The sequence below is a fragment of the Phalacrocorax carbo genome, chromosome 9 (genome assembly GCF_963921805.1).
Source record: "Phalacrocorax carbo chromosome 9, bPhaCar2.1, whole genome shotgun sequence".
NCBI lineage: Eukaryota > Metazoa > Chordata > Aves > Suliformes > Phalacrocoracidae > Phalacrocorax > Phalacrocorax carbo.
Window position 1 is genome coordinate 32,464,345 of NC_087521.1, and position 27,739 is coordinate 32,492,083.

The window sequence follows — 27,739 nt, forward strand, 5'->3', positions numbered from 1 at the left end:
TGACATTACTAAGTGCTGCAAATGCATGTGCATCTGGCTCACATATACTGTGGACAAAGCTGAAATGAAAGCTGCAAACAGCATCCATGAATATTGGTTTGATGGCGACTTCAATCTCCTTTGACTATGTTTGTGCTCCCTCTTTACTAGCAATTGTGGGATGTTTGCAGAAACAGATTTTTGCTCAGTTATGGTGTTGTGATGTTGTTTTTTTCACGAGCACCCAGAGCAGAAAGTATTGCACAGCCATCTTGAGCTGGTCCAAAGCCACTCAGGATTAATGGGATTTTTCCAGTGAATTCAGTGGACTTTGGATCAGGCCCAGTAGGCACTGAGAAATCATCTAATGAAAGAGCAGTCCTGAAACCCCGTGGTTTAGACAGCCACTCACCCAGCACAAATAGTAAATTATGAACAGCAGATACTGGCAGCAACGGGCATGAATAGTCTGAGTCAGCAATTCATAGCCTGAAATATGTTGTCATAAACAAGGCATCAGATAATTCCAGCTAACCACACATTTGTGAAAATCCAAGCTTGTTTATGGATAATTTTCAAAAAGGCAAGTTCAGCAAGAAAAATATTTGCAAGAAGAACAACCTATCCCTTTTTGTTTACTGATCATTTAGAACTGCTTTTCGGGTATGAGCTGTCCTCGTGAGGCACTGGATGACCTCAGGTAGGACCTGATGCGGGTGCTGGGCAGCCCAGCTTAGCCCTTATCCTGCTTTGGTTTCACTGTGGTTTTCCGCTTAGGCGCTGTTCTCACGTACCTTTGCTGATGAGACTGAGTCATTTGGAGCAGTGGGACGAGAGCTGACTGCAGCAAGTTGCAAAAGGATCTTGCAGCCCCGAGTGAGCTAACAGGAAAATAGAAGGTGAAATTTAGAGTAGGTAAATGTAAAGTTACATAGATAGGAAAAAAAGTCCAAAATTCACACACGTAGGAAGAATCTCCGCAGTCACCCTCACCACTCTGAAACAAGATCTTGGCATAATAATAAATATTTCTAAGAAAAGTTCTATGCAGCGCTCCATAGTGGTGAGAAGGGCAAACTGAAGGCTGGGAATGATGGATGGTGATAATTTTTCACCTGCTAGCTACAGCAGCCCTTGCTCTGTGTTCTCATATGGCAAAGGCAGCTGCCACGAATCCCTGGTCATGGGCTCCCAGGGTGTGGGGATGGAGCTGCTGTCAGCATTGTGTGTGCAGTAGCAAGTTTGCTGTGAGGGCTGGCGGGGGACCAGCAGCACCCAAAATCAGTGAGGATGGACACATAGGAGCAGGTAGCGTAGGTAGGCTGAAAAGCAAGTTGTGGCACTTTTGGGTTGCTTTTTCCCTATGCTACCAGGTTTCCCCTTGTAAAAGGAGGAGCATGCCATTCCCACCCTAAAGATGGCCCAGGAAAGAGAAGATGCTTTCAAGTAACCATAACACTGAGCAATGCAAAAATACGGATGAGGGATATGGTCATTCTGCCTTTGTGCAGGGCTTGGGTTGTGCATCTCAAATCCATGCAGTAAAATAAAGCCTGCAGCTACGCACTGAAGAACGTTAAAGGGGAAAAAGATTGCTTCAGGGCTCACTAACTGAGCTGCATGTGCCTAATGCATGGAGGGCTGTGGGAAAAAGTAGTTGCAATGGTATTTAGAGATGATGTTATGTCTGTGCAAAGAGAAAGAAAATAACCAGGACATGGCACATGCGGAGCAGATCAGGAGCCCTACACCCCTTGCAGGGTGATGAGCAGAGGCCAGAAAAAAATGGCCAGCCACTGCGATGCAGCGTGCATCAGCACACGAGTAGTTAAAAGGCCACCGCCTTCCTGTAGGCACTAGCTCCTACAGGCATTAGCTTTGTTCCTCTACATCCCGGTTCCCTCAGCCCCTATAAAAATTTGTTTCCCCACCTCCCGCCTCCCTCAGGGGGGACCTCACTGTTCCAGTCGTGGAGCTGTGCTTTATATTAATGCTGCAAATAGAGAGTGGCCATTGTTTGTAATTTAATTAGCATCATCCCAGGAACTTAAAGCATGACAGAGGGAATTAGAGGTGGTATATGAAAATGATGCATGGGCGTGGGTAGAGTTTTAACCGCTTTCATGCCGGCATGCTTTGTAGATGATGCACACAGGATACGGCTTTCTGGGCATGTGGAAATCAGTAAACGAGGATATTTATTCTCTGCCCTGGTGTTTTACAAATTTAGGGTGGCTACTCTTAAAAGAGAAAATGAAATCTAAAGCTGCCTGTCAACCTTCCATCTCAATTTCTGTCCAGCAGAATTTTTTTCTTAATGAAAAGTTTCCTTAGGGTGAAACTCCTCTATCTCTCTGTATTAAAAAAAATATATTTTTGCTCAGGATTGTTTTTGTATTGGACATTAGATTTTTTTAAGGATATTGGACCATGAGCCCCTGAGTCAGATAGTGAGGGAGGTTGTGGGATTGCCTTCACCAGAGGTTTTTATGCACAGACTGGGCAAACGTTAGCTGGGAACTTTTAGCAGCTATCAGGATCTTTATAGCTATTTGAAGATACAATAACATCTGGAAGCCTCGTCTGACAGATGTGCCACTATGTTACCGAAAGGTGTAGTAAGAGACAGTCCCAAAGCGCTTGCAAGCAAAGCCAAGCCCAGTGCACAAACCAAATTTAAAATCAGCAGGGAGTGAGTATGGCTTTGCAGAAAGATTGATGTATACAGGCACTTGTCTCTTCACTGTGCATCATTTTTGTGTCTTTGCTTTAGGTGTCACCACCTCATCGCACCTCTTTGACTACAGCTCCACTGCCAACGGGGGCGACAGCTCCTTCTACACCTCCCTGATCTCCGATGTCCACTACACCACCCCGCGGGACTCCACCTATTTCACGGGTATTTATCAGCAGGAAAACAGCCCCATTCCCTGTTCGGGTAGCACAGAGGGGTTTAACACGCTGGGGCATCCTGTTCAAGATGTGACTGGGTTTGACTCCCGTGGCTTGTTTAGCTCAGATTCAGGAATAGAGATGACTCCTGCAGAGTCTACTGAAGTTGATAAAACCTTAGCAGATCCCATGAAAGTAGAAGCTTATAAATACATGGACATAAGTAGATCAGAAGAAATAAAGTACCAAGAAAAACATGACCCTGACTCAGAAGATGAGAGCCCAGGCCTTATTGATAAGTACCAAGGAATACCCACCCGGTCCAGCCACACTGCTGAACCTCAGCGGACGGCTTCAGAGAGCACAAAGGCAGCCAAAGAGCAAGATCCACTTGAAGATACAAGGTCTGGAGATCAGCACAGTGCCTCCATGGTTACAGCCCCAGTCAAGATCACGTTCACCGAGATAGAAGGCGCTGGGGAAGCTGCTAGCAAAAAGTTGAGCCCGACTCAGCCAGAGACTGGCCTGAAGCCAAGCCATGAGGTGGTACCAACAGTGACGGTGTCGGAGCCAGAAGATGACAGTCCAGGATCTGTCACACCCCCATCCTCTGGCACAGGTAATGCTGGTGCATGGCACTGTTTTTTGGGTTTTTTTTTTTTGTGTGTGTGCATTCAGCACATGGTTGCAATTGTAGCCCTGCACATTGGAGAATTACTGCAGGTTTGTGGGGTGGGTCTAAGGGGGTGCAAGCAGACATTAGTTGGTCTCCGTGGCTGGAGGTGTTTCTGTTCTGCTTGGGCACCATTTTGTATTGCTGAACCAAAGGGGGATGCGAATACATTGCTGGGGGCGGGCTGCCCTTTCTGTATGAAAAGAGGGGAAGACAGGGCTGGGGATCCACAGAAATAAGTTGCTGAGAGCTGCTCAGGAGCAGGGCTGGGGTCAGATCCAGGCTTGCTAAGCCCAGTCCCCACATGGACCTCTCCTTGAGGGGAAGCCGTGAGCTGGTGGGTATCATCGGGGGTATTGCCCCCCAGGCAACAATTTGGCTGGATCCCAGGATTTTGGGGCGTCTTGGCCACCCTGGCCAGCCACGCTTTGCTCCCAGAGGAAATGGGGTGTGTGGGATCAGGGAGCTGCAAATGTCTGAGTTCACTTCTTTTAAATTTTAATGTCTGTTTCAACACCTCTTTGCTCTTGCAGAGGATGAGGTTAAATTGTTAAAAATGTGTGCTGTGTTCAAGTGGAAGTGCTGCTTTTAGAAAGTGCTGAGGAGGGAAATGCTGCCACCCCATTTACAGAGGAGCTGGAGGGACAAAGGGCCAGTTTCTTTTAAAGGCTCCTGATTTCTATTAATTTATAAATTTTCTTACTGATTATTGCAGTAGTACATAATACCTATTCCTCGTTTTCCCTATTGCACACTGCTGTGCACTGCTAAAATATGAAAGTAGTATAGGGCTCTAAAAAGGAATAAAAAACTGTGATGGGAAACAGAATTTTGAGACTTGAAATTAAATTTCAACATCGTGGATCAGAACCCTTTGACAATAAACATTTGACATTTGACAATGAATGTCCCCAAGCTGAGATTTTCACTGTTTTGATGGCATCTAGAAGCATTTAAAAACCAACTGGAATTTCCTTAAAATGGCAGTCTGGGATTTCCACCCACACTAATACCTACCCTTAGGTATGTTCATCTGTGTGTTCATCCTGCCTGAATCAGCCAGAAACTTTAAATAATAAATAGACTTTAGAGTCATATTTTTCTTCTTTTATTTGACTGGGTGACATCACATGATACTCTGAGGCATGCCATTTTTTATCTATTTACACTTTTTGCACTAAGAGGTAATTAAGAACTTTGGGCCCCAATTGTTATTTTTCAGTCCTTGGCGACTGTTCAAGACTGGCTTCATGACACTTGATAACCGTATCTCATCATAACAGCTGAATAGTGTGTGGCTGAGCCTCACGGCTGCTGCCTTATTGGGAGGCACTGGTGTGACCTGCGTGATTGCCGGCATGGAAATGTTCCTCTCTGTGGGCAAAGCTGATCCCCAGTACTGCTTGAACAGCTGTGGGAGGTCCCACTGCCTTGCACTGGGATGCTGGAAGGCCAGAAGCACTGCTTTATCTCTCACGTTAAGGGAAGAAGCAGGCATATTCCTTGAGGGGCAGGCTCCCACAGGGTGTTTTCTCTGGATTTCCCCCATTTCCCACAGCCAGGGACACGCTGTGCCTGGGCTCCACTTTCATAAGCGAGGAAGAAATGTAAAACCTGCCCTCACTATTTCCACCCAGTGACCCAGCAAAGCAGTCGCTCCTAGATACCCCTCAAGCATCCTGGCGAAGCCCCCAGATCCCCCCTGCTTGGATCAGGACTTTTGAAATTAGTTTGCTTTTAATTACTGGCCATCATCTTTCTGGGGATGGAAGATGTGGTCTGTTCATATCCTGTGCTTGTGCTGATTGGTGGTGGGTTTTTATATGCCTCCCCGTGCCAGCGGTAAATATGACACCCTGCTGCTGGCCACAAAGGATGTTTTTGTTCACAAGGCAAATGCCATGGCTGAGAGTTAGTTACAAACTGCCAGTGTGGGCAGGAACAGGGTGAAGCCGAGGGACTGTGCGTTGCTGCGCTACGAGGGCTGGTGGTCACATGCCTGTTTGGACGTGTGCCGGATTAAGTCATTGCTCAGGGAGAAAATGCTTACATGCCGTAATGCAGGAGAGCAGCACAGCTCACATGGGCTTCCTGCAGCCAGAGGAAAAGGATGCACAGGCTCCTGCTCAGCGTGTCTGATTCAACAGCAACTTCCCAGCATTGGGACAGTCCCAGACACCTTAATTGCTGTCTGCGGCCGTACTCTGGGTTGCAGAAGGACTTTCTCATGTGAGAGAGGTGTGTCACCAGAGAGCTGTTTTGTCAGGAGAGCTGCAGACATGCCAACAATATGTCCTCAAAACTGCAGATGACAAGTGTATTGGCAGATGCACAAACCAAAACTGCTTGGGTGGGGTGGGGAGGTTGTTTTTCTTGCCCGTCTCCTGGCAGGATGTCATGGCTCAGGTATCATTAAACCCTCCCCCTTTACCTGATTTATCTTGGGGAAGGCATGTGATCAGGAAGAAATCAGCTATGATATTGCCATGAGAAATTAAGTCTGGAAATAGCCAGAAAGAGTGGTTTTGTCGCAGGTCACATCTGATACAATCTCTTCCCCACCCTCTGTTGCTTCCAGAAGTGGCCAATGCAGCTGGGTGGGCTCGGGGGCCAATGCCAGTAGCTGCACCCAAAGCAGGGCTGGCCTGAAGGCAAATACCCACCTCGGCAGACGCAGCTCAGCTTGGGGCTCCCCACACCTGCAACCAAGGGGCTGGAAACTCCCCCTGCTCTGCTGTGGTCCCCAGATGTTTGGACTCGGGCAGTGTCCTGCCATGCACCTCTTCACCAGCATCAGCAGGAAGAAACTTGGGGGTCTCTTTTCCTGATGGCTTTCTTGAACGATATTCACCTGCAATGCCACTTAGTGACTTCTGTCATGTTAATAACGATATAAAATCAGTGAATGAGCACTCAAGAGTCCAGAGGACAAATTTCTGTGTGTGCTTGATGGCTGTTCCAATGTGACTGGGGAATTTAGCCTTTTTTTCCTCCAAAAGGGAGGGTCTTGCGTGTGGATGGTGGTGATGTCTGGGTCAGTGAAGTGCAAGGCGGGAGCCGGCGATCAGGAAGCAGCAGTGGCCAGGCGTCGGCAGGGTGCAAATTGCTGCCACGGTCCCCCTTGGCACAGACGGGCTCAGGTGGCCCGGCTGGCCTTGCTGCTGATGCACCAGGTGCAGTCTGGGTTTGAGGCTGGCTGATGCTCTGTGAATGATGAAGTGAAGCCTGTTCCCTGTGCAGTAACTCAAGACAGCTGCTGATGCACCTCATGCTGCCTCCATCGCCTCTTATTGTTACATGCTTTACATGCAACTTTACTTTCTTTGTTATTTCATTACGAAGTCCCATGCAGTAAAGTGATATACAGGGAGGCCGAACAGGTGGGAAATCTAGTGCTGGGTTCCCTTCTAGTCAGGATGTGGGCTCCCTGCTAATCCTGGGTGACCAGCCAGGCTTTTCAACTGCTCATTTTCACTCTCTGAGTATATCTTCTTCCATATGAACCAGCAAATGTGATAAATTTTTTTGTTTCAGATTTTGGGAGACAAGTTGGTCAGTCTTTATTTTGGTTAATATAGGTCTTAGTGATATTAAGAATTATGGTAAAAAAAAGAGTTTCATTCTTGGACCCAACTGAGATGAAAGCAAACAGAGAATTCACGACCCACCTCCCTGAAAAAAAAAAAGTCTGAGAAAAGTTTCTGACCTGGAACTTTTCACACCTGAAAGTTAAAGTTTGGCAAAATTACTAGTAACTACACATGAGTTGTTACGATCAGTGGTGCCAGGAACCCACCAGCCTGTGTGCATGTTTGTCCCCAGAATAGGGGATATTTGTTGTGTCGACACGAATGTGTCAAACCGTATCCATTGGTGACAGTCAAATGTTGTCACGTGTGGCCTGAGCCCATGTTCCTCATGAGTGGTGATTCTCCTGGTGAAAACCACGTTGCTGAGCCACTGGCCAAACACTGACCAGTACTGCCTTGTGCCACAGCTTTTTCCTCAGGAAATGATGCTAAAGGCTCTGAAAGGACAAGATGTAATTCCTGTTAGTCATCCCAGACAAGGACAATTTCTCCCTGTGTTACCAGCCCTGCTAGGGGGATCTGTGCTGGCATGAAATCTATTGTGTTTGTTGCCTAAGCAGCCAGAAAATCTCATTTTAAACAATCTTTTTCTGTTTTTTTCCCCCTTTCTTTCTGGGTCGCAGAACCGTCTGGCTCAGAGTCACAGGGCAAAGGCAGCTTGTCAGAGGATGAACTCATCAGTGCCATCAAGGAGGCAAAAAGCTTTTCCTTTGAGACCTCTGAGGTGCAGCGGTCGCCAGCCCTTTCTGCTGAGAAGCAAGACCAGCGGGTCAAACCCGGGCGCCCTGCCGTCTCCTCACCCCTGGATAACGAAGCCAGCAGTGCTGAGTCGGGGGACTCAGAGATTGAGCTGGTCTCAGAGGACCCACTGGCTGCCGAGGAGGTGCTGCAATCCAACTACATGACCTTCAGCCACATCGGAGGGCCCCCTCCGTCACCTGCCTCCCCCTCCATCCAGTACAGCATCCTGCGGGAGGAGCGGGAGGCTGAGCTCGACAGTGAGCTCATCATTGAGTCCTGCGATGCCTCGTCGGCCTCCGAAGAGAGCCCAAAGAGGGAGCAGGACTCTCCTCTGATGAAGCCCATGGTTATGGACATTATCAAGGAAGAGAACGGCTCGCGCACTGACACCTCAGACTATGAAGCAAGTAAAACAACAGAGAGCAGGATGAACAGGGAAAACCTGGCAGAGTCTGCGTCCTACCTGAAATGCTCCTTTGTTGCACCAAAAGCAGGTGCTGAGCCCCCGACCTCCGCTGTCAGCACTGAGGAGCTGAAGGAAAGAATAATCCTGAAGAAACCCATTGAAGAAACTGTTGTTAACCAAAGTAAAGTGTCTTCCAAGGACTCTGGCAAAAGAAGTCCCTTAGCTTCTCCCCTACTGCCGGTTTTAAATAAGCAGAAAGGTAAATGCAGATCTTTATGGGTTTTTTTGCAGTGCTGCTCAGAAGGGGGAGGAGATGTTAGTAGTGCCGAGCAGGGGGAGCTGCTGGCAGTGGATAACCTCAGCTTGAAGCTGGGCACGCCTATGACAATGCACACATAATCTCTGACATTCCCATCTTCTTCTTTTTCTCCTTTTCCTTTCCCTTAGGAAAAAAAAATACCAGCAACAACAATTTTTAGGCTTAAGCATATAGAAACTGGATCAAGCAGGAACCCCAGTAACATAAGGCTGATTTGTCCATCAGGCATCTGGAGGACAAAGAGCAACAAATGATCATTTTTGCTTTGAAATAGTACCTGCCTTGCCCCAGGGAAGGGGTGCAGTTAGGGAGGTGATTCTGCCCCTCCCAGAAATGTGAGGATAATATTTTTGAGGATACATGTAGGAAAAAAGAATGATTTGGAGGAGGAGAGGGGTTGGGTTTGGTGGGTCTGGGTGTTTCTGAAGCTGGTACAGCTTAAACAAATCTCTTTGATGGTGGCTGACACAGTCCATCCTGAATAATGAGGGTTTTGTCTATGCTCTCAGGCTGATGCAGGGAGGCAGGTGGCTTAGGAGTGCTCCTCCCAGCTCTGTTTGCCTTGGGTGGGGCATCCTGTGTGCTCTTCTGAAATCCCCTTCCCTAATCCAGCTCTGGGAGGGGGAAAGGCATGATTTTTCCCTGGTACTCAGGTGAGCTCAAGGGCACTTGTCTCCCCGTAGAATCCCTTCAAAGCCAGCATAGGGCCAGCCAGGTACTGAGGTCCAGATGGACCTACCAAACCTCTAGAGCCACCACCAGCTTTTGGTCTGAGCTAAACCCTGAGGACCAAGGGGTAGCACACGGTCACTGCACACTGACACTGTCAGGGGTCCCTGGGGCTTGTAACTGGCTTAGTTCACAAGGTGCACAAGAGAAAAAGGCATTTTATTCTTTGTAAGGTGCCAGCTCTAAATAGCCAGGACCTTTGTGTGCCACTGGCGTGGGAAGGGAGGGACTCTGGGGCTGCCCCATGCCTGCCCTGCTGCCCCTCTGCTGTCTCCCTGGGCTGGGCTGGGGAGGACAGCAGCTGTCCATGGCTCTTCTATTGGATGGGGGTTTGCAATTCAGAGGGCTGCTGCTTCCCTGCAAACAGCTGGACAGAGACAGAGGGGGTGCGAATTTCACTCCTGCTGATTAGAGAGCATCTTTTTCCTCTTTCTGCCCTTGTGCAGACATTTGCCCACATGATGGCCTGGAGATGTGGCAAACACGTTTAAGTGGCACACTTTTACAACTGATTTATCTAGTGCTGTGAACCCAAGCGTGTAAGTTGAGTGAGGAAACAGCCCGAACTCGCACAATGTACTGCAGGTCTTGCAGTCCTCAGCACAATAAAATATGCTAATACTGATATTCTTAGCAGTAGCGAACTAATGACATTAATAGGCTGAATAAGGCATGTATGATTATTGCTTGTGAGTATGTTTTCCTGCCGGATTCTCAGAGCTCGCAACCTCATGCTGTGCATCTCTTAGCTCCCTCACGAGTAGGATGAGCTCCAACCATTTCTCGTTCCGCCTTCCCAAATTTCCCTTTTGTAGGACTGGCCCAGACCCTGCCCAACCCTAGAAACTTGTAGGGGTGATTGAATTTACCTCGCACACCCTTCCTGCAGTGTCCAGCATTGGGTCTCTGCAACCATGTTGTGTTCAATGTGTTGCTCTGGGCAGATGACTAACAATTTGGTCTTCGATTTGGGGAAAGTAGTTGGGGAATATCATGTGGGCAGCTAGTTGCCTGTCCCTCAATTTTGAGATTTCAGGTCCCATTACAATTTTCAGTCTCCCTTAATCATATGCAGATTTTTTTGCCTAACTTTTGTGTCTCATTTAATTTCTGTCATTGCCTAAACTGATGCCAGTAGAGGCTTCTTGGTCAAAGAAAATCCCTGCATACATCACAGTGTTTCCTGTCTGTATTCCCATAGGACAGTAGTGGCAGGAACATTTCCTCCAGGACAGGCACAAGACAGCTAATTACTATTTGGCAGTGCATAGAGGACTATTTCAGTATGTGTTTTTCTCCCTCAAGCCACTTGTGTGCCTAAGGCAAGGAAAACAATAACATAAAGCCTCCCAAGATGATCATTGCTAAAACTTGTGTAGATTTTTAAAGGTGATTCCAAGGTACGGAGAGGTGGGGTCAAGATAAGAAAATATGGATGGTAGTGGAATCCAGTTTACACTACCGTCCAGTCATGGGCATTTGCTGCATGGGTTGCTGTGTCTGGGTGCTAGTTAAATTTTTAAGTTGAAGGTAGAGTATGGGGCTCTTCTTCTGACCTGGGAAAGGAGACCTTGTCCCTCACTTGGATAATTCATGTGACTTACCCTTCAGTGGATTTTCAATTATCAGAGGTGAACTGGAGGATGTGTTAACTGGCTTGGTGGAATCAGAGCATCCCCCGTGGGCCCTCCCAGGCTCCATCAGCCTGGAGCCACATCAGCTGGCAGGGAAATGATGTGGCAGAGCACATTCAAGGGGACAGAGACTGCCTTCGCGGCATCAGCTTGAGGTCTTAGCAGAGCTTTACACACAGCATCGTATATGTGTCTTAGGCCAACTCAGATGCACCTGGCAGGCATTTGGCATGGGCCGCACTCAGCCGAAGTGGAGGATAGAGGGAGATGTGGCAGTGCCACACAACGGAGGTGCAGCAGAATGGTGTCAACCAAAGCAAGAACAGTATCATCATTCATTCATAAAAACAATTATAGTTATCTATCATTATGAGAATACTAACAAGACTATGTACTTGTTAAAAGGTAGAGAACAGAAAACCCTTCATTGTTTCCTGTTAACTGCTTGTTACAGATCACGTCAGGAGTGTTATGCTACCAGCACGCATTGTTATTAAAACAGTGTTTTTAGTGAGGTTCGCAGAGTCCAGGTGGCGACTGGTCCCCCAGTGGCCATGGCAAGCCCCACCTGAGTTCAGGTTTGTGCTAGCCTTGCATTTCTGGAGATTCATAGGAACCTGATGGATTAAATGAAGCTGTTCGACACGCCTGGCTGTGTTTTTGACACCCAGCTCTAGATCTTTCTGTGTCTCTTGGCCAGCTCATAGCCAGGTATATGTAACTTAAAAACAGTCAGCCATCAGTTTCACATGTAAGTGTTAACTATTTCACAGCATTATACTGTAATACCACCAAGGAATATTTTACTCATATTCATGGCATTAAATATACCTTGCATCAGAAGGGTTCGCCCCGGGCTGGCAAGACAAATACTGATTTTGAGTGCAGACTCCAGGAAATACATGGAGAAACTGTACAAAGTGAAAACCCAGTGTTCAACCCGACCCCAGGATCAGTATTGCTGATTGTGTTGCTGCCAGCCTGCAGCTTAATCCCTCAGAGACCTTTCTGGTGCGTCTGCTAGACATGCTGAAATCACAGCCATTCCCCTAAGTAACAAGGTGGAGCACAGCAAGTGCACATGTGGTTTGCGCAGTGATAACTCAACGTCTCTGCTTAACGTCTGTTGCCATCCAGTGGCAATAACAAAAATGGGCAGTGACTTCCTACCTCCATTTTAGTGGAGCTGACTATCACAATTTGAAAGAGGGGAGCTATGCCCGTGCCGTTAACCGCTAAGCAGCCTCGCTCAGTTCTCTGCATGGTCAGAAAGATTGCATTGCTTGCTGCAACACAGGCTTTGTTTTGGCCAGGACTGTGCAGTTGCTACCTGTGTCAGTGTTACTATTCCCTCCGGAGCAAAGAGGGGAAGGCAGAGCTATAGCAAGACATTTGCTGTTCAGCTGTCACCGCCCCCACGTCTCTACTGGCATCTACTTCCAGAGGTGGACACAGCCCTTACAAAACAAGGCTGAGGGCCCCTTTGGCTGTGGCTCTGCAGAAAGGAGGTTGCCAGCTCACTTTCCTTTTTTTATTTAAATATTCTGCCACAGAGAAAGAGGACCAGATACATTTTTTCCAGCAGACAGAGCAAGGAATGCAGATTTTTATGTTTGTTCTAAGAAAACTCTGTCTTGCAACAGATTTTCACAAACTTTGGAAAATAATACAACTGATTGGTGTGGCCTGCACAGTACAATGACATTGCATAGCCCAGACGATGTCCAGGCTGGGCTTGCACATGGTTTGGGCATGCAGGAAATTTCAGAAAAGACCAGCTGTCCTGGAAATGTGCATTTTTTGGCCCAGGGCAGTCTGCAAGAAGCCCAAAAGGAGCCTTGACCAAGGCAGGCTGGGAAGGAGCGTTTTGGCCAAATCTTTTCCTGTCTTCTCTTGCCGTGCCTGTCAGTAGCTCTCTGCCAGGGTGGCCTGGCTTACAGCATGCTGCTGTCCCACAGCCTGGCAACCTGGTCCTGGTGGAGATTTCCCTTATGCTGGGGCATCATGTCTCTCTCCAGCCCCTCCTTCAATGGCAATATTAGGAGATTCCTTCTGCTTGATCCATTTAATGAAACGTGCAGCAGCTTGTTACCTTTCAGACCAGATGTCTGAGCTCAGGTTAGAAAAAAAAAAAAAAGATGTGGACATTCATAGTAATGTTTATTTTCCTTTTCTTTTTATTTTATGGTGAACTTCAGCATAGGAAAAGGAAAACCCAGGCCTGGGGCTGTGGGGTCGTGCTGTCACTCACATGCTAGATGGCACAACTGGCAGGACCTGCTAGAAACGCAGTCAAATAAAATTCATCATTTAAAATGCTTTATTCTGCAGCACAGTCCTATGCCACCCTGCTATAAGGCATTCTGACTTTTATGCCTTATGAAAGGCTTTTGTGACATTAATCTGGTTAGTCTCCTAGAAGTCCTTACCCCACCCCCTTCATGGCTGCTGTGGCTCGGAGCTCCCATGAGGGACACCAAGGTTCATGGCCACCCATCTCTGTGTGCTGGACCTGTGTCTCTTAGGCAGTGTCACAAGCTGCAGTCAGGATCACTTCTGGTTTTGGGGTGACACTCATACATGCCCTGGGTTGAAGAACATGTCTCCCCTCCTCCCTGGAGCCTCTTGTGCTGTACCATGGTGTCCAGAGCTGCCACTCAGTGAACAAGCACAGAGCAGTGTGGGCTCTTTCCCTTTAATCTCTCACTGATTTTATACAGTTTCTCAAGAAGATGGTTTTCCAGCAGAGATTTGGGAGAGACTTAGTTGCTGGGAGTGCTTTTTGTTCAGCAAAATGCTGTCTGCAACGCGTTAGCACATCTCTGCTGTTGGAGGAATTGCTAGTGAGGCATTTTTCTGCGGGAGGGAGATGTTTGGTAGGGTGATTTAGCAATCTGAGGCTCATTTCTCATCTGCATGCTTTCACAAGGCTGGCTCTGCACTCAGCAGCAAGCCAGGCCGTGGCTTAAGCATACGGTAATGTTAGTTTAATATTTTAGTGCCATCTGCTGTAAGTGCCTCCACACTCTGGCCCATCTGTTTTGCTTGCTTCAGTTTGCTTTTTATGGGGCTCCGGTAGCTTTGCATCCTCTGGGAAGTCCCTGCTTGGAAAAAGTGTTGGGGAGAGGGATGTCCTGCCTGGGGCTGGAATGTCTTTGCCTTGCGATGCTGTAGGAGGAGTGGGGTAAAACCTGCCTGGAGAAGTAAACATGTGAACCTAGGCCTGGTCTTGCCATGAAATCTTGGAGTAGACTGGTGAACCTCTGTGCACTTGCCTCCCACATGGAATAATTTAGGTGGGAGCTGAATTATTATGACCTGTGGAGGTCCCTGGTCTGACCCCTTGCTCAAAGCAGTTTGGTCACGTTGCTCAGGGCCTTGTCTACCTCTGTCACCTGACTCACAGACTACCTGTCCGTCTTCTCAGCAAAGGTTTGGGGGTAGCTGAGAGCTGGAGCCTGCAAATCTGGGTCAGTCCTGTGATGCCACCTCAGTGCAAGAGCTGCGGGCACACTGCAGAGCAAGGCAGAGGAGCAGTACCACTCAAGGTAGCTTCATACAGAGTAGGCTGGTGGAACTTCACAAGGTCCAAAGAGCCTATCTCCTGGCCCCAGCCAGGACCCCTGGTAGAGCACTCTTCACAGATGCTTGTGGCTCGTTTGTAAAGGCCTCTGCTGGCAGATCCTCCACCAGCTCCCTGGTGTCTAACAAAAACAGTTGCCATTCTTCCATTCTTCTTTACTTTAGGCTAACTAAGCACTTCTAGTTTCTTCAGTTTTTCCTCTCTGGTCATGTTTTTGAGCTGTCTGAACTGTCTTGTTTCTACCACCAGTTGAATCCTTCTTGAAGAGGACTGGAGAGGGTGTTCGCATGGAGGCTGTCCCCATGTTGATGATGGGTTACTTGCCTTCCCTACAGTCTAGGACTGGGCTTGCAGAGCCCACTGCAGCAGCATGACACTGACTTCTGTTGCTGCAAGAATCACATAATCACAGAATCCCAGGTTGGAAGGGACCTCAGGGATCATCTAGTCCAACCTTTCTGGGAAGAGCAGAGTCTAAACAAGATGGCCCAGCACCCCGTCCAGACGACTCTTAAAGGTGTCCAACGTGGTCAAGTCAACCACTTCCCTGGGGAGATTATTCCAATGGTGACTGTTTTCAATGTGAAAATTTTTCCTCCTACATCCAATCTGAATCTCCCCAAGAGCAACTTGTGTCCATTCCCCCTTGTCCTCTCCGTGTGACTCCGTGTAAAAAGGGAGTCTCCATCTTCTTTGTAGCTGCCCCTTAAGTACTGGTACATGGTGATGAGATCCCCTCTGAGCCTTCTTTTCTCAATGCTGAACAAACCCAGCTCTCCCAGCCTATCCTCGTATGGCAGCTTCACAATCCTTTGATCATCTTGGTAACCCGTCTCTGGACCCCTTCCAGCCTGTCCACATCCTTTTTGTAGAGCGGGGACCAGAACTGTACACAGCACTCCAGGTGTGGCCTGAGAAGCGGAGTAGGGCAGGATGATGACTTCTTTATCTCTGCTGGTGATGCCCTTTTTGATGCAACCCAGCATCCTGTTGGCCTTCTTGGCCACAGCAGCACACTGTTCGCTCACGTTGAGCTTTCTGTCTGCCAGGACCCCCAGGTCCCTTTCCACAGAGCTTCTCTCCAGCCAGGTACATCCCAGTCTGTGCTGCACTCCTGGATTGTTTTCCCAGGTGCAAGACCTTACCCTTCTCCTTGTTGAACTTCATAAGGTTCTTGCTGGCCCACTCCTCCAGCCTATCCAGATCTTCCTGCAGAGCAGCTCTCCCTTCTGGAGTGTCTACTTCCCCACTCAGCTTGGTATCGTCAGCAAACTTCATCAGGCTACACTTGATGCCATTATCCAGGTCACTTATAAAGATATTGAATAATACTAGGCCCAATATCAATCCCTGGGGGACTCCACTAGTGACAGGTTGCCAGTCTGAGAAAGAGCTATTTACCACCACCCTCTCGGTGCAGCCTGTCAGCCAGTTCCCCACCCACTGCACAGACCACTTGTCTAGGCCATAACGCATCAATTTCTCCAGGAGGAGACTATGGGGGACCATATCAAAGGCCTTGGAGAAGTCCAGGTAGACAATGTCCACTGCCCGCCCCATGTCAACCAGGCAAGTCACTTCGTCATAGAAGGCCACCAGGTTTGTCAAGCACGATCTGCCTTTAGTGAAGCCATGTTGGCTTTTCCCAATCACGTGCTTCATTTGACTTGTGATGGCCCCCAGGAGGATTCGTTCCATAACTTTCCCAGGGACTGAAGTAAGGCTGATGGGCCTATAGTTACCCGGATCCTCCCTTGAGCCCTTCTTGTAGATAGGGGTAACATTTGCCTTCCTCCAGTCCTCTGGGACATCCACCGTTCTCCATGACTTCTCGAAGATTATGGAGAGCGGTCTTGATATGATGTCAGCCATCTCTCTCAACACCCTCGGGTGGCTGGCGTCAGGGCCCATTGATTTGTAGGGGTCAAGCTCCTGTAGTAATTCATATACTAACTCTTCCTTCACCGATGGTGGGTCGGTGTTTGGTTCGATTGGCAATTTTGTTCCCAAAGCCTGGGACCCAACAGTGCTGGTAAAGACAGAGGTGAAGAAGGTGTTGAGGACCTCTGCCTTTTCTGCATCATTGGTGATTGATTCTCCTTTTCCTTTTAACAGTGGGCCTATGTTTTCCTTCTTTTTCTCCTTATGGTTGACAGGTCTGAAGAACCCTTTCTTGTTATTTTTTATGCCTACAGCCAGTTTCAATTCAAATTGGGCTTTTGCTTTTCTGACTGCGTCTCTGCACTCTCTGGCTATGCCCTTGTAGTTCTCAGTGGGTAATCCTCCACTTCTCTATTTCTGCTGTGTTTCCCTTTTGGATTTGAGTAGACCCAGGAGGTCACGGTTGAGCCATGGGGGCCTCTTGCTCCACTTACTTCCCTTTCCTTCATAGGTGATAAATTGGCTTTGTACTTCCAATAGAGTTCTTGAGGAATTCCCAGCACTCACTAGCTGTGCTTATGGAAATTACTCCCCACGTGTTGGGTAAGGTCAAACTTGAGAAAATCAGCTGAGAAAAGGAGGCTCAGAGGGGATCTCATCACCATGTACCAGTACTTAAGGGGCAGCTACAAAGAAGATGGAGACTCCCTTTTTACACGGAGTCACACGGAGAGGACAAGGGGGAATGGACACAAGTTGCTCTTGGGGAGATTCAGATTGGATGTAGGAGGAAAAATTTTCACATTGAAAACAGTTACCATTGGAATAATCTCCCCAGGGAAGTGGTTGACTTGACCACGTTGGACACCTTTAAGAGTCGTCTGGACGGGGTGCTGGGCCATCTTGTTTAGACTCTGCTCTTCCCAGAAAGGTTGGACTAGATGATCCCTGAGGTCCCTTCCAACCTGGGATTCTGTGATTATGTGAAACTTCTAATGCATGTCAAAGTGTCTTAAATGGAGTGGCTGGATGCTCGGAGGTGCTTTTAAAATTGGGCATAGCTTACTGTGGGAGAATCATACATCTTCTCTTGGGACTGCTGTCCATTCCACTGCCTGTGTGTGAGTTAAGTACAGCACTATAAAAATGTATAGGCCTTATCCTTCTGTTTTCATATATTTTCCCTTTAAGAGCAAAGGACTGCCTCTGAAGAGCTGTCATAAGTCACAGCACTCAAAGATAATTATAGAGACCTTTCTGATAGATATGACACAAGATGTTGTTTATAAAATGTTTCTGCCAGGTCAAGATTACATCCTGACCAGTAAAGGAAAAAAAAATCAGTTACTTGTTTGACTGTATACAGGTACCTGATGGTTATGTCAAATGTTTAAATATCAAAGCCATGAATGGCAAAGTCTAAGCCAAGCGCAGCAAGTTGGTGGGTATCTGTATACAAACAGGAACCTGCTGAGAAGAGGTCTGAAGAAGATGTGTGATGTGTGAAGACCTTTCTCTGCAATCTGGGCTGCACAAACCCGCTGCTTGCTCTGCCTCTGTCCGTGTCTATGTCCATGTCCATGTCCATGTCCATGTCCAAGCCCTGCCAAGCTGAGCCCCCAAGGATGGCCCAGTCCTACTCCTGGGGAGGTTGCAAGGAGACAGCCACTCTGCTCACAAGTGATTTTTCTGTTCATGTGGACAAACCTCAATTGCAAAATCACTCACAATGGCTTATTCTTATGTTTGAAACACCAAAGTCTTGACACGGTGTCCCTTTCGGTGTCTCTTGGCGTCAGCGATCAATGACTCAGCTTTCAGGCAAGGCTGCGACACTGACAGTCTGATGGTAGCCAGTTTTTCCCAGATGCCTAGATATAGCAATGCTTTGCTTGGATAATCCCAGCAGATCTTGGAGATTTGTTATTGACAGAGAAATCTAACACCTATTGGTAGCTTTTCTGTGGCTGACTCAACATATAGCAAGGAGAGATGTTTATTCTGGGCGTACAGAAACAAGAAAGAAAAATCCAACCCATATATAATGAAGGGGAAACGTTATACCACCCGCAAGGCTTTTCTGCAGATGATGTTAAAGAGCTTTCTCCATACGAATTGAAGTTTTTAGCTCAGAAGGTGCTTAGGGAAGTTTATATACTGTAATACAAATTAGCTAAAGGAACAATCAAAACATTTTGCTTTTATTAACACAGAATATTTTGCCTCTTAATGCAGTCTGCTCATAAATGTAGTGTTTTGCAGGGAACTTCTGGAATATTTTGTTTTCTGATCTGCCAGAAATGCTGCTTCTGAACCTCTGCAGTGCTCTGTGAGCTGGGAATCATAGGTTTTCACCAGTTTCATTGGTTAATTCAAATGAAGAGTTTGGACTCATTTCAGGTCAGATTTACATGTATGATTAAGGTCTGGTGAAATAAAATACATACGTAGTTCTCAAGGAGAGGTGAAATACAATCTTTTGAACATCTCTGCCTATTTCAGGGTAGCTCTATTTCTTCAGACATTAAGCAGAATAAGGACTTCCCTGAGTATTGCAATTTGTGTCTGGTAGATAGCATGAGGTTAAAATTAACGTATTTGACTGTAGTGAAGGGGGTGTGTGTGATAAATCTCCATTGGGAATAAAACCTGGAGGTGGGTATTGATTTTACTGGTGTTTTTCCTTAGCTTCTGTGAGCTCACTGCTGACTGGGACATACTAGCAATATTGACTGAAAAAGGAATTTTTTTTTCTTTTCCTCAGGAGGCTGCTGTGTTCATATTGTAGAAAAAAAGGGACATGCAGTGGTCCAGCAATTCAAAGGGCATGATTCCCCCCCGAAGAAAGAGTGGTGTTTTTGTCATTTGACTCTTAATCTTGATTATCACTTTTTTTGTTTTATTCCTCTGCAGTAATTTTTTCCTAACTCTCTTGACCTTTACCCAACTTCGGCAATTTTACCCACTGTTTTTTTCCAGCGAGGTATCACAGATATCCTCTCTTCTCCCTCTGGCTCTGACAACAGCAGCTGGGTGGTTACACAGGAACTGTAGCAGTGAGACGTCATTCTGGTGTTTTGCTTTTGCAGCACTTCATTTGTGTGTGAGGAATACAAACAAGTACAGAAAAAAACAATGCACAAGAGGACAGGTCAGTTGGATGGCAATAGTCTTCTACCTCTGCCACAGGTTTGCCAGACGCTAGCCTGCCTGTGGTGGGGGCATTTGATGATGTCAAGGTTGCTTAAATCATCTCTAGCAATGGAAGTGGAGATTTGTCATTTTGGTTGCTATGATGGATTTCATAGAATCATAGAATGTCCTGAGTTGGAAGGGACCCACAAGGATCATCAAGTCCAACTCCTGTCCCTGCACAGGACACCCCAAATTCACACCATGACTCTGAGGGCATTGTCCAAGTGCTTCTTGAATATCGCCAGGCTGGTGCCGTTATGCCTCCCTGGGGAAGCCTGTTCCAGTGCTCCACCACCCTCTGGGTGGAAGAACCCTTTCCTAATATCCAACCTAGACCTCCCCTGGCACATCTTCCTGCCATTCCCTTGGGTCCTGTGTGAGTGCTGAGTGCTATTTCATGAGTGCTATGAGTCTGGGAGGCTCCAGCTGAACATCATTTATGAAAATTGGGCAGACAAATATCCCCATGCATCTGAAATAGGTGTTTCTCCATTCAAGAGGACTAAGCATTAGTTTCCTGCATATTCAGGGCTCAGAAGACACAAAGCATGAGTATTTTGAAAACCACATTATGTGGCTGTGAATATTTCATGGGGAAAATCCCTGCCAGCGGGGTCGTTTTTAGGTGAAAGGCTCTTTGCTTTCCTAGAAAGCTCATTTTAGGGTTTATCTTCCTTGCAGTTTCAACTTGCCTCACAGATCTATGCACTGAAAGCCCTTTGGTATCACTCACAGAAACCCTTTCCCAGCTGGTGCCATGTGATTTTATGTGGAATTGATAATCTTTTCTAAAGGTTTCAGCTGGTGTTGCAGCTTGCTTCATGTCATAGCTCCCCATAGCAGTCTTCTGTAACATGGGCACTGATTAGATCCACCTGGGTGCTGCCAGTCCTCCAGTACTTTCCTGCAACTCTCTAACATAACTGGAAAAGATGTATAAGCTTTCTCACACTTTGTGTGAAAACAATCCACAACTCAGTTCATCAGAGTGCAAACTACTGTGAGAGGTGACCTCAGGAGTCCTCTAGAGCTGGGGTAATTTGAGAGGCACAGAAAGGACACAGGTAATCAGTATTACCTTTGCAAAAAGCCATGTCTTAGACAAGGCTTCCGACGCAGCAAATTCAGGTTGCATTAAGGATTTGGCAATTAGATGATCCAGATTGCCAGGTAAAGTAGGAATCTCGGTAAAGAATGTCCCCTTTCAAACTGGATCCTAAAGAATAATTTGTCAGAGAAACAACTCTTGGTGTTGCTACATCATCTGGCTAGATGTAAACACTGTTGGAGCAGCACATTTCATTCAAATGAGCAAAATTTTTTTTATTTTTACTTTTTACTTTTTTTTTTAATTTATTTTATTTTTAATTTTATTTTTAATTTATTTTATTAATTATTTATTACTTATTACTTTTATTATTATCTTTTGAATAGAAGGTGCAATGAGAATGCAGAATTTAAGGGAAAAAACAAATGCAGATTTCCAAGGTCTGATACCACCCATGGCCTGGCTGGTGTCAACCCTCTGCCTTGCTGGATGTTACTTGGGATCCACAGTGGTGTGAGATCAAAACCCAGCCTCTGACAATCCTGGAGACACTGTTTTCACAAAGGCTCATTTAAAAGCAGCCTAGGATCTATGCTCAGTCAGTCAGTGCTGTTGGCAGAGGCAGGCATTGTACAGACAGGGTTTTCTGCTCTCTTTTAGAAATATAGACGGTTCCTTAGATAGGCAGGGGGAGTTACTGCATACATCCTAATGAAATGCTGATAACATCCACAGAGCAAGGTCTGTATCTGGGCAACCAGCAAGGAGAAGAGTATGAGACCTTACAGAAAAGCCAGCGGAGATTAATATTCAGGATTTCTGAAGGTTACTTTGCCAGCTAATGTACCATTGAAACAAGAGCAGTTATGCTTACTTGCTTAGGTTAAGTGCAAGAGCTTTTCTGAAGAATGGAAGTTACTTTCCAATGAAAGAGACTGGACTTCCATGGCCGTTAATCAAAGATGCCTGCACTGGAGCTGCTGGAGCTTTGCTGCTGCTGCTGAAACAGCAGGCCCATGTATACCCTTAGCTAAAAGTGAAAGGTTTATTGCTCCAACCAGGGAGTCATAAAATAAGTGGGGCTGAATAAAAGCCATAGTAGCAATCATGCCTTCTGAAATGAGCACATACCTCTACACTTTATTTGCACAGACAGTTATTGCAGCTGGATATTATGTGCTGACTCTGCTGCCCAGTGCTCTCAGACATGGTGATTGCACATGTAAACTGGGTCAGAAGTTGCATGTGCAGTTATGTTTGATGTTCCAGGGCAACAGCACTCAGTCCTTGCAGGGAAAGGGTCTGAGTAGTGTGATTCTGGGAGGCTGCAATAAAGATAATTCAATCACAGTGACAGGACTACTAGAAACAGCGAACCTACAGGTTTTGTCCATGCTGAGAGCCCTGCTTTTCTCAGCGCTGCAGGTTGGCAGCAAGGGACAGTGAAAGAGTCCAAATCTCCAGGCAAAGTGAGAAAGGAGATGATATTACTGACATTTTACAGATAAGATGCTGGAACACATGCACACGCATCTTAAAGCCCATTTGTCTAGAAAAGCTGGTGAAAAAAGGACTGAGATTGACTAATTTATCATATGATTAATTGATTTGTTGGATGTGATGAATCGTTTTCACTGCAATAACACTAGGAATATGCAACAGAACTGGGAAATGACCTCAGGTTATTCTAAATCATGGTTTGTGAGATATCCTTATTGCCTGATTATTGACCCTTATATCCAATAGATGTCTGTAAAAAAGCAGTGGGTTTCTCTGTCATTCAAAGTGGCAGTGAGCAGGAGCAGCAAGGCACCATGCATTGGGCAGAATGGTTAGCAGCATCCAATTTCTATCAAAGGAGATATTTCCATATATATAGCTGTATTTCCATATAGCTATGACAATGTGCTTTCTACTTGTAGATCTTGCTCCTCCAGCAGCAATGAAGGGGAGATTATGTTGGAATGAAGTTTAAATGGAGAAAAGGACCAAAGAACTGATCCTACTAAGTGCTGAAGGGGCTTTGACACGTACTTAATTGTGCTGAATTATTCATTGAGCTGGCTGGGCAAACTGACATTGCAAAGGGAAATAAATGAGAGTGCTGGAGAGAAAACGCCAAATGATGCCCCAGTGTCACAGGTTTCAGGGAGGACCTGGCCTGGAATCCCACCTCCTAAGTACCAGTTGCTGCCTGCAAGCCTTTTGTAAAGGAGAGAGAGAATGTTTTGGTCATGCACACAGGTATGACTTTGGTGATGCTCGTGGGCCCAGATTGGCTCAGTTTGTGATGGCAGACCTTCTCTTTGAGGGGAGGTATTGCAAAGAGCAGATAGTGGCCAGGGCCAGAGGCATTGATGGGACAACTGTGATATAGCTGGTAGAGCTGCAAAGTTTGAAAGATTAACCCTTGTCAGCCACATCTGTCTGGAGAACATGCCATCTCCCCTTAATCCCTTTAAAAGTGTCTTGTTGTCTTCTGTTCCTGCTCCCCTGGTTGAAAGTCAGTCACAAGTTTTGCAATGTCTTCACCTTATCCAGGTCCTTTCCTGGACCAATCTGGGCATCTGTCTGGAGGTATCCCTCCCTCTTCCCTCCACTTCAAATCCCATAGAAACAGGGGAAAAATGTCTCATCAAACTGGTCTGCATTACATCACTGTATTTTGAGGGAAGGGAGGGAACTGAAGCCTCATCTTCAGCACAGTTAGGATCTGACTGTCTTCCCGGGGACAGTCTGAGCAGAGGCACTGCCGTTGCAGCATTCACTGCGCTACAACCCACAACAGTAGCTAAGGGGAGTAGCTGGGACGAGCAGTAGCCATCACTCTTGATGCTACATGGGTGGGGCTGAAAAGATCAATGTGATAATCATGGACTCATGGGCCTGCCTGTGCTGTGGTTTGAGTCCTGCCTGGGAAGAAGAATTGTTTCCTGGCACCTCTCTGTCTGCTAAGACTAGAAATGTTGCCTCAAACACCATGTAAATGGCTCTGCTACGTATAGCTGAGCTCTCCTGGGTATTCTGGAATATTATATTCAGAGCACTTGGCTTCAGCTCCTGTTGTTGTTGTTGCTTTGATCTGGAGATGCTAGCAGCTATGGTTTTCAGGATTTATTCAGATGCAGGCTTTGCTTTTGCCCTGCGGGCAAGTGTGGAGTTCAGATCCATAGTTTCTATTCATGGATTTGAGTCAGGCATAGATATGTATCATACCTATATGTATAATTCTATATCCAAGCCTTCCCCTTCCTGCCTGCTTTGTACTTGCTCAGTAGTGAGAGTTCCCAGTGCTGCTAAATGGAGGTTTTGCAGAGAAAGCAAGGGGACAATCTTGCAGCAGAAATACAGACAGCAGGAACTGTTTGGGCCTTCACAAAGCCAATATTAACATGTCCAGCTATGCTCAGCTGCATCAAAATACCACGTCCTTGGTTTCTCTGAGCTCCTGCAAAGTCCAATGCACTCTCCTGTTCCTGGAGCCAAAAGCAAAGCAAGCCCCCACCCCATCCCCACTGGAGGAGAGCCCCACTCTCATGCAGGGATAAGACCATCCCATCCACTTCCAGCAAATGCCACAAAACAATCATTACAGTAGGGCTTCATGGCTGACCTGTCTCTAAGGATGTCCCTGCTGGGGCATGCTGTAGTAATCCTTGAGGTCCTGGTCCCCATCACCCAGGACAAGGATTCATTGGAAGGACTCACAGCAGCCTCCCAGCCCAGGCTTGGGTTTCCTTGGGATTTTACATCCAGGTCAAGCCAGGCATGACCAGGCATGTGGTCCAAGTTATCACCTCATCCTCGTCAGCACTGGCTTAGGAAAATGTGGACAAACGAGGACGCACGTGCATGTGCATCCTAAACCACTGAGGTTTGTGTTTTCCCAGGATGGGTTCTCCCTTCCTCCATCTCTGGATGAGTCCATCTCTGTTAGCTTATCTTGGGTAATCCTCAACAAAGGGAAGAGAGATTTGAAAAATCAAATCACTGAAGAAGGCTCTTCCACACACTTTGGTTTCTTTAAAGAAGATTTAACTGTGGGGGTTTGACTCTTTCCAGAAAGGTGAGAATGCAACATGCTTTTGGCTTGTCACTTGCACAGGATTTTGCTTTTGCTGACCAAAGTGAAGAGTCTGTAAAATTCTGAGGCACCCCTGTGCATCCTTTTAGCATATTTCAAGCCAAAATAGGAAGAGAGGGGATGTAAATAATTACTGGAATTGTGTGTCAGAGAGTACCCAGGGATCCACATTTGGATAATCTGCATTGCAAGAGAAGTCAGGAGAATAGCAGATGACTTTGAAAGGCTGTAGTGCTAAATGTCTTTCTTAGCACACACAAATTGCTCCCTGATTTCATAAGGAAAAAGAAAGCTCTGCACTGATTATTGTTTTTAGATCTTATTTTACTCATAGTACCTGGAGATCCAGTTAAGATCAGGATCTTGTTTAGCCAAGATAGAACATGAAGTAACGTCCTCTCCTTGGAGAGTTTGCAGGATGAATTTCAGTCTAAGGAGGATTGTGTAATGCATGAAACCAGGAAATTCCACCATTTTGTGTTGGCGAAGGGTCAGCCCTGCTTTGCTTGGTGCCTGCTCCTTTTTTGAGCGCCCCCTTCCCCTCGCCATGGTGTTACGCTTTATGTGGGGGTAGGTGGAAAGGTGAGGGAGAGGGGAGAAAAGTGATGGGGCTGGGATCTGCTCTGCTTTGATCCCAAAACTTTTCCCTAACTGGATCCATTTGAGGAGTGAGAATCAGTAAACCTTTGTGCTGGTGAGTCACGACATGCCTGGCAATGTCAGTCAGTCCCACATACCCCAACTGCACCTGTTCTGTCATGAAGAGGAAAGACGAGGAAATGTGTCCAGTATTTGCTTTGTAAAACAGACATACAGAAGCCTGACCACCTGCCTTGAAAGAAGAGATGAGTCTCTTCAGTAACTGCTTTGGCCCTTTACTTGTAGGTAACGTGAACAGGGAATGTTACCTCCAATGCCTACCCTTGCACAGAGCTGCCAGGCTGTATGCTGCATGGTAAGGTAGGGCTGCCTTTATGCCCCAGGTCCCTCATCAGTCTGATTCAAAGTTGCTCCCACTCCCATTATATTTGCACTCAGCTTTAAATACAGCTTGTAGAGAAGGATGCAGTGGGTTTGGTAGGAGAAGCAGCACAGCCAGTACGTGCAATCGCATGATTCCTCCTGTCATCTACTATAAATGATGCTTCTACTGTACATTAGAGGAACGGAACTACGTAAGGGCCAGAGAACCAAATGGTCTGCTTTAATTATTCATCATTAGCAGTAGCTATTATTATTTAAGAGCTGCCCTTCTTGGCCTGAAATCTTGACTGCTAGCCTGTTTCTTTCCTTGGTTGCTACCATCCAATGCCCTGCTGCATTGGCTCTTGAGGGGGGCCATGGCGAAAGTCTCCTCCATCAAGTCCAGCTCCAAACCATTGCTGTCCCTTGTAATACCAGGTCTCCTGGACTTCTCCTCAGGCCTCTTCCTTGCAGTAGTCCATACCAAGCCAGACAGTGCTTTGTTCCTTGAGTTGGTCCCAAAGGTGTGCTGGGTTTCCCTTGCTGTGCCCCATCAATATCCCCCTGAAACTGACTCAGACGCTGCATATTATATGTTCAAGGGAAGAGTTCCCGCCAGCAGTGCCAGCATGCCTTACTATCTCCATTTCACCCTGAGAGGCACAGGCCTTGTTTACATTTCTTTTAATAACACAGATGGTTTTACTAGTTCTCTGCCTTCGCCCCCAGTTCTTTCTCCTTGTCTGTAGTCTGTTTAATGCTTACTTCTAAGTGATGGCTTTGTCACTTAATCTCATTAAAACTTCTCCTCATTGAACTCCATGAGCTGCTTATCAGACCGTAAGCCTAATCTCCCATTTGTAATTAATTTGTTCTGTGCCTCCTACAATTTGGCATCATTAGATAATGGCATCACTCTCAAGGTCACTGATACAGAGCTCGAGGTAAACACTCATGGCTCCAGCGCTAGCTGCCCTGCTAGCCTCCTCCTTCCTCCTCTCTTTGGCACACTGCTTGATTTTATTGAAGCTTTCTCCCTTCCCCTCAGCCAATTTCTGATGCATTTTGGATGGTTCTTGTCCAGCATGTGCTGCTTTGTGACTCTGCAGATCAATATCCTGCACTGTTGAGGGGAAATGCTTTTCTGATATCCTCCAGACTCATCTGCGCTAGTTTTCTGCTCACCTTCCATTTCATTCCTATTTGGTCCAAGAATTTAGGTGCACTGTTCTTCCTTTGCTGAGCTACATCTTTGTAAAACTTGTCCTCATGGGCTCAGGGTTGGGAATGATACAGGAGCCTTTCACCTTCAGGGCACGGGGCCCAGTGGACACTCAGTGGCTTGCTCATCAACGGCATAGGTAGAAACAAGCCACAAATCACTATTATGATTTGACATCTGTATTTTTTAAAAAGGAAGAAATCCTGGGTTATCACAGTTGACGGTACCAGTTCATTTCCACGAGGCAATTCCTGTTGGCAGAATGAAGAAAGAAACCAAGCACTAACCAGAGGTGAAAACCAAACCAGTGCTTCCCTACTCACAGCAGGTCCTGCCAGGATGCTGGTACTCAGCACTGCCGCAGACTTTGCCTCCAGCCTGTGTATAAAGGTGTTAGCAGGGCCCTACCCTGTCTGGGTCTGCTGGCTTGAACCCTCCTTTTAGCAGTGAATTTCACAGGCTAGAAAAGGCAAGAATGATACCTTTGGCAATGCTGCCGTTTGCTTGTTGGGATTTGCTGGTGTAGAGCTGCCTGGAACCTTTGCAGGCTCTGGAAATAGGGTCAGTCCTGGCCCAAGCTAAATTTTCCCCAATAGATTTATTTTAATCTCACCTATTTCCCTGTTCAGATGTAGTATCTAATCAACTCAAGTTGATTTGATCCTCTTCTTTCAATTTTTGCTGTTCTCCCCCTGAAAGCTATCTACTAAACTTAAGTAATAGATGCACACAGAGCTGTCATTAGATCATAGGTATCGGTATTCAATACAGTATTGATCACAGTATTCAGAAATTCAGCG

The 27,739-nt window shown here is 46.6% G+C and overlaps 1 protein-coding gene across 1 annotated transcript in view; it reads left to right on the forward strand.

The window, feature by feature from the left end:
- Positions 1–27,739, forward strand: part of RTN1 (reticulon 1) — a 123,447-nt gene that overhangs the window by 66,403 nt on the left and 29,305 nt on the right. The window contains exons 2-3 of the mRNA XM_064461009.1: positions 2,753–3,490; positions 7,758–8,540. Coding sequence (XP_064317079.1) covers positions 2,753–3,490; positions 7,758–8,540 — 1,521 coding nt within the window. The remainder of the gene's footprint in view (positions 1–2,752; positions 3,491–7,757; positions 8,541–27,739) is intronic.